At 38.8% G+C, this 6,714-nt stretch overlaps 1 protein-coding gene across 7 annotated transcripts in view; it reads left to right on the top strand.

The window, feature by feature from the left end:
* Positions 1-2,682: 2,682 nt before the first annotated feature.
* LOC107560942 (plasma membrane calcium-transporting ATPase 3-like) overlaps positions 2,683-6,714 on the top strand; it is a 53,358-nt gene continuing 49,326 nt past the window's right edge. For all 7 annotated transcript variants that reach the window (XM_016245252.1, XM_016245250.1, XM_016245249.1 and 4 more), the window contains exon 1: positions 2,683-3,071. In XM_016245252.1, the coding sequence (XP_016100738.1) occupies positions 2,843-3,071 (229 nt within the window). In that variant the 5' untranslated portion in view covers positions 2,683-2,842. The remainder of the gene's footprint in view (positions 3,072-6,714) is intronic.

Genomic DNA, 6,714 nt, shown 5'->3' with positions numbered 1-6,714 from the left:
GACACACACACACACACACACACACACACACACACACACACACACACACACACACAGAGAGAGAGACAGACAGACAGACAGAGAGAGAGAGCTGGGTAGATTACTTACAAATTGTAGTCGGCTACTGATTACAGATTGCATGATGAAAACTTTAGTTAGTGACATAATCTAAGTTACTTATTTTAGGTAATGTGTTCTGACTACTTTTTAGATTATGTTTAGATTACTTTTTATTAAACTTGTTTTAAAGTGATCATTAAATGTACTGATATAAAAAGCAAAGAGAAAGAACAAATATTCCTTGAATATTCCTTGAAATCTTTCTTTCTGAAAAGTATGACACGCAATAGCATTTTTAGGAAGGAAAAAAAGACGAATTGGGGAGAATCAACCAATGTATGTATGTATGTACAGTATATATAATTTAATATAATTTATTATTTATAATGATTTGAAATGATTACACTGATCTGGCAAATTTTTCTCCAGACAGACTGATGAAAAACCCTTACCGACATGTAAACTGCCAACTATTTTCCCCTTTTGTCATTCAGGGCAGGTTTATCTGAACTAATTTATTCCACAATAATGACAAGCATGTAAAAATGTATTAATTTCTATATTTTTATTGAATTATTCATTCATTAATTTAAAAATGTTTAATTAATTTTTAATTGGATTATTAAAAACATTTTTAAATTTTAAATATATTTGTAATGATTAAAAACTATATTTATCTACCCGGTGCCTAAACACAACTTTGTTTCCAGATAAACTGTGGTCTGTGGGCGTGCCGTCTGAGGCTGACACTGTCATCTAAGAGAACATAGGGACATATACAGAGGCATGCTGGGAGATGGAAGGAGAAAAAAAGAAAGACGAAGAAAGAAGATGATGGCATTAGGGCCAAAATGATAGAGATAGAGAGGAAACTCTGTGCTAGTGTAGAGGTGTTTGTGTTTGTGAGCAAGTGTGAATAAGAACCAAGTGTATATATGTGTGTGTCGGGATATAGCGAGGCCAAAGGAGCTTTGTGGGAGTCAGAGGCATCTGTAGGTTTCCATGGCAACTATGGGCCAATGCAGTGGTCTGGATCGCTAGAGATACAGTATATGTTATATGCGTCACCATCTGCGAGAGCACACATTCCTCATACTTTATACCTGTCCAGGGATTTTAGTCGTGTTGCGCTCGAAATGGACTGACCTGTCCGTTTAGCATAATTAATATCGCCAAGACCTGTCTAATACCTCATTAATGAGAGTAAGGAAAGTGTGTGACTCAATTAAGACACAAAAGACCTTTGAATTAAGGCGAAAATGTGCTGATAAGTTTGAAAGCATTAGCTCGGAGCAGTCTGACTGCATGCTCGCTCCGTCTCTTAAGGAATGCCCACTGTACTCTGACTTGCTGCCCACACGAGCACTTTGAAGACTGTAATGTGTTATTCTGTCTGTGTGTCTCTGCAGGCTTCCTCACCAATCCCATCATCCTGCACCCTTTGAATCCTAACGCATCAGATCTACACAATATCCTGCTTGGTTTTGCGCCCCCTCTTCGCTCTCGTTCTCTGTGTCCTGATGGATTGGAAGCGGCCTGATCCCTCGTACTGTTGACCCTAGGGGCGAGGGGGTTGAGTGGAGAGGACAGGATTTCTCCAAATACGTTAGAAGTGTCCGGCTGTCCTTGTCCCGATTTCCTCCTCTGATGGAGAGTTAGAAGAACAGGAGGAACTACCGGGGAGGGCGAGGAGTGGAAGAACAAATTCGAAACCAAAAAATTTGAGCCAAGAATCGTCACTAATACTGACCTCGTGTTGCTGAAACCTCCTGGACGAGAAGAAGTCATATAGATCAAACATCGTGGACCCAACAACCTAAGACTCAAGATGTCCACCACGGCGACCATGGGTGAGATGGCAAATAGCGCAGTGGAGTTTTACCCCAAGCGGGGTGGAGGAGGCGCAGAAGCCAACCATGCTGGGGACTTTGGGGTTACGTTGGAGGAGCTCCGGTCCCTGATGGAGCTGAGAGGAGCCGAGGCCTTGCAGAAAATTCAGGACAGCTATGGAGATGTAGAGGACCTATGCCAGAGACTCAAGTCTTCCTCCAGTAATGGTGAGAGAAATGTTTTGCATTTCTGTCGTGATTTCTTGACGTCATCTCATACATCTCATTTAGTCCCTGCACTCTTAAAAATAAGGTTCCAAAAAGGGGGTTTCACAGCAAAAAATATTGGTTCCATAAAGAACTTTTCAGGGAACAGTTCTTTAAAGAACCTTTTTTTCTTTAAAGAACAGTTTATTCCACTATAAGGGACCTTTTGTGTAATGGAAATGTTCCATGGAATGGTAAAGATTCTTCATGAAACCATAGATGCCAATAAAGAATCTTTATTTTTAGGAGTGTAGCACTTATTATTCCTCATCAGATGCGTGTTTCTCATTGAGCTGCTTTAAAGGATTAGTTCACTCCAGAATTAAAATTTCCTGATATTTTACTCATTCCTATGTCAAGATGTTCATGTCTTTCTTTCTTCAGTCGAATAGAAATTAAGGTTTTTGAGGAAAACATTACAGGATTTTTCTCCATATAGTGGACTTCAGTGGGAGCCTATAGGTTGAAGGTCCAAATTGCAGTTTCAGTGCAGCTTCAAAGGGCTCTGGAGAGTTAGAAGAACAGGAGGAACTACCGGGGAGGGCGAGGAGTGGAAGAACAAATTCGAAACCAAAAAATTTGAGCCAAGAATCGTCACTAATACTGACCTCGTGTTGCTGAAACCTCCTGGACGAGAAGAAGTCATATAGATCAAACATCGTGGACCCAACAACCTAAGACTCAAGATGTCCACCACGGCGACCATGGGTGAGATGGCAAATAGCGCAGTGGAGTTTTACCCCAAGCGGGGTGGAGGAGGCGCAGAAGCCAACCATGCTGGGGACTTTGGGGTTACGTTGGAGGAGCTCCGGTCCCTGATGGAGCTGAGAGGAGCCGAGGCCTTGCAGAAAATTCAGGACAGCTATGGAGATGTAGAGGACCTATGCCAGAGACTCAAGTCTTCCTCCAGTAATGGTGAGAGAAATGTTTTGCATTTCTGTCGTGATTTCTTGACGTCATCTCATACATCTCATTTAGTCCCTGCACTCTTAAAAATAAGGTTCCAAAAAGGGGGTTTCACAGCAAAAAATATTGGTTCCATAAAGAACTTTTCAGGGAACAGTTCTTTAAAGAACCTTTTTTTCTTTAAAGAACAGTTTATTCCACTATAAGGGACCTTTTGTGTAATGGAAATGTTCCATGGAATGGTAAAGATTCTTCATGAAACCATAGATGCCAATAAAGAATCTTTATTTTTAGGAGTGTAGCACTTATTATTCCTCATCAGATGCGTGTTTCTCATTGAGCTGCTTTAAAGGATTAGTTCACTCCAGAATTAAAATTTCCTGATATTTTACTCATTCCTATGTCAAGATGTTCATGTCTTTCTTTCTTCAGTCGAATAGAAATTAAGGTTTTTGAGGAAAACATTACAGGATTTTTCTCCATATAGTGGACTTCAGTGGGAGCCTATAGGTTGAAGGTCCAAATTGCAGTTTCAGTGCAGCTTCAAAGGGCTCTACACGATCCCAGCCGAGGAATAAGGGTCTTATCTAGCAAAACAATTGGTCATTTTCTAAGAAGAAAAAAATTACATACTTTAACCACAATTTCTCGTCTTGCACTAGCTCGACTTCACACATTACGTAATCATGTTGGAAAGTGCGTGACGTAGGTGGAAGTACCGACCTAGTGTTTACAAAGTGAACATGCAAAGAAAATCAAATTCCCTTTACAAAAAAAGGTAAAACAACGATGTCGGACGATTTTGAAGTTGGAGGAGAAAATTAGATGCAGTTTTTCTCCCTACCCTACCGTTTTGAACCAAAATACATAGACAAAGAACTTACCACAAGTGACCTTTTCAACATGATTACGTAAAGCATGAAGTCACAGAGCTAGTGCAAAACATCATTTTATTTAATTTTTTTTTGTAAATGACTGATTGTTTTGGTAGAAAAGACCCTTATTCCTCGGCTGGGATCATGTAGAGCCCTGCATTGAAACTGCAGTTTGGACCTTTAACCCGTTGGCCACCACTGAAGTCTACTATATGGAGAAAAATCCTGGAATGTTTTCCCCAAAAACATTAATTTTTTTAGACTGAAGAAAGAATGAAATCAACATTTTGGATGACATGGGGGTGAGTAAATTATTAGGAAATTTTAATTCAGGAGTGATCTAATTCTTTAAGATGCCTTTGAACCCCAAATATTTCCCTTTCTTTCCTCCTTTCTCTTTATTTCTCTCTCACCTCTTCACACTACTTGTCCACCACCTCTTTCTCTGTCTCACTCGGCCAACTTCCCACTCTGAGTGCACGTGTGGTGTTGGGTTGCTAGGCGACGGCGCTGTCAGTGGTGAGGTGGGTGTAGAGAGAGGGGTTACTGGGTAAACAGAGTTGGAGAGACTCACTCACTAGAGTCAGTGACTCGAAAGGTCCCCGCAGTGATCACAATTCTTGGCATATCCATCCATCCTCTTCTGACTCGTAATTGAATGTGTTGCTGTGATGTTTTATATGCCATGATGACTGCAGATGAGAATTTAGATAGCTGCGGAGATAATGCTCAGTCATGAGAAACAGATAAACTAAAACTCAAAACTATAAAACTCAAATTGAGTTGTACTGATTGTGAGTATTTATAGATTTATGATAAAGCTGTTGCTTGTGGTTCTTTTGTTTTGCCGATATAAGCTCATAAGTATTTTCATGATACAATCAATATTATTATTATTATTATTTATACCTGTTTATGTAGCCTTTTTTGTATACATTAAAATAATACACTAAAAATTATAATTTTTCAATAGTAAGTAAATTTTGGCATCACGTCATTGGGTACAGTATGAAAAATGGATATTCATTTTGAGATTTGCTAAAGATGACATTTTACAGTGTTATTAAATTATTAGGGTTAAGATTAGAAGATTATTTTTAAGTGAGTGTTAGATGATGGCAAAATTACTCAATGTAAAAATAGGGGAAATGAGTGTGAACAATTAATTATCCAATACCGACGATGCCAACTAAATTAAAGTTATTATGGTACAGACATGTTGTGCATTCCTATTAGTATCCTTATAAACATGTTGTATGTAATATTGTATGAAAATTAGTTTTAGGCATTAGGCATCACAAAAATGAAGAATTAATTAGCATTAGGAATTTTTTTTGTTTTTCCATAGATCACTGAAGTATTAGATTTGTCTCAGATTCCTTAGGAGAAATGCAAAATGTTGTCATATAGTAGAAGTAGAACTGGGGAAATTAATGTACAGTACATGGTTAAGATAATTTGGTATTGGTCTTCAATCTGAAATCTCTGACTTGGCCATTATTTGGACTTTTATTATTTTATTTATTTTGATATTGTTTAGAACTCTTCTGAAACACTTCTGAGATAGATGTGAGATTACGAAGCACATTTTTTCATTTGCTTTTCATTTAATCTCACTTGTGACTATGAGAAACATTTGAGATACAGTTTTTGCCCAGTGGTTCTAGTACTGCATCCTGCTGTTGCGTAACGAGTGCCCCACCCTGCTTTAAGGCCACAAATATACTCTTTGAATGTATGCAAACATTGACCCAAATGTTTAGCCCACACACTAAAAACCATTGTACACACATGCACGCTTAAAAATGACTACAGCACTAAGAAACCTCAAGGGGGCGATAGAGTTACCTTTATATATCTCTTTAAACTGGATGTAATTTTTGAGGTTTCTGTACATGTAGATATTATAAACATATTAAATTTTCTACAAACTGCTTCTTTGCCATGAGACAGAAAGTGGACAATAGAACACAGTTAAAGGGGTCATATGATGCGATTTCAATTTTTCCTTTCTCTTTGGAGTGTTACAAGCTCTTGGTGCATAAAGAAGATCTGTAAAGTTGCAAAGACTAAAGTCTCAAATCCAAAGAGATATTCTTTATAAAAGTTAATAGTCAACCATGCCTACCTAAATGCCTCGTTCTAACACGCCCCCACATGTCTACGTCACTATGTGGAAATATTAGCATAATGCCGCCCAAATGTGCACGCAAAGAAAGAAGGTGTGGTTTCAGGAACAGCAGTAGTGTTGATTCAGCCATGTCAGGGAGAGCTGTGTGTTTCAGTGCGAAAGCAAAAGCACTTTATTTGGGCTTTTCTGGAAGTAGATGCAATTAGGAATCATTGGTTAAGATTTATTTACAACAGAACAGCACAACCCAAATGTTCGAATTTGTGCAATGCATTTTATGGACGACAGTTTTTTTTAACCTAGAAGAGTACAAGGCTGGCTGTGCACAAAGGCTATTCAAAAAAAAGGGTCAATTCCGACTTTGCTATGACAATCTGGCGCTTCTGAAACAGTGTCTATCATGCAACTCTGTTGCCCTTTCGGGCTTGAACTGATGGTAAAACTAACGACATTATTAACTGTCTTGATATTTACTTTGAAAGCTGAAGCTCGTGATTATGGTAAGGGGCGTTACATTTCTGACGCGTGCTTGTGGTGTTCGGCCAATCACAATGCACTGGGTCAGCTGGCCAATCAGAGCAGACTGCGCTTGTCAAAAGAGGGGGATTTGTTGAAAACGACATGTTTGAGAGAGGCGGGGCATAGA

The sequence above is a fragment of the Sinocyclocheilus grahami genome, unplaced genomic scaffold (genome assembly GCF_001515645.1).
Source record: "Sinocyclocheilus grahami isolate Dianchi unplaced genomic scaffold, SAMN03320097.WGS_v1.1 scaffold747.1, whole genome shotgun sequence".
Lineage (NCBI taxonomy): Eukaryota > Metazoa > Chordata > Actinopteri > Cypriniformes > Cyprinidae > Sinocyclocheilus > Sinocyclocheilus grahami.
The sequence above is the reverse complement of the archived record's forward strand: the minus strand, read 5'-3'. Positions and strand labels throughout refer to the sequence as shown.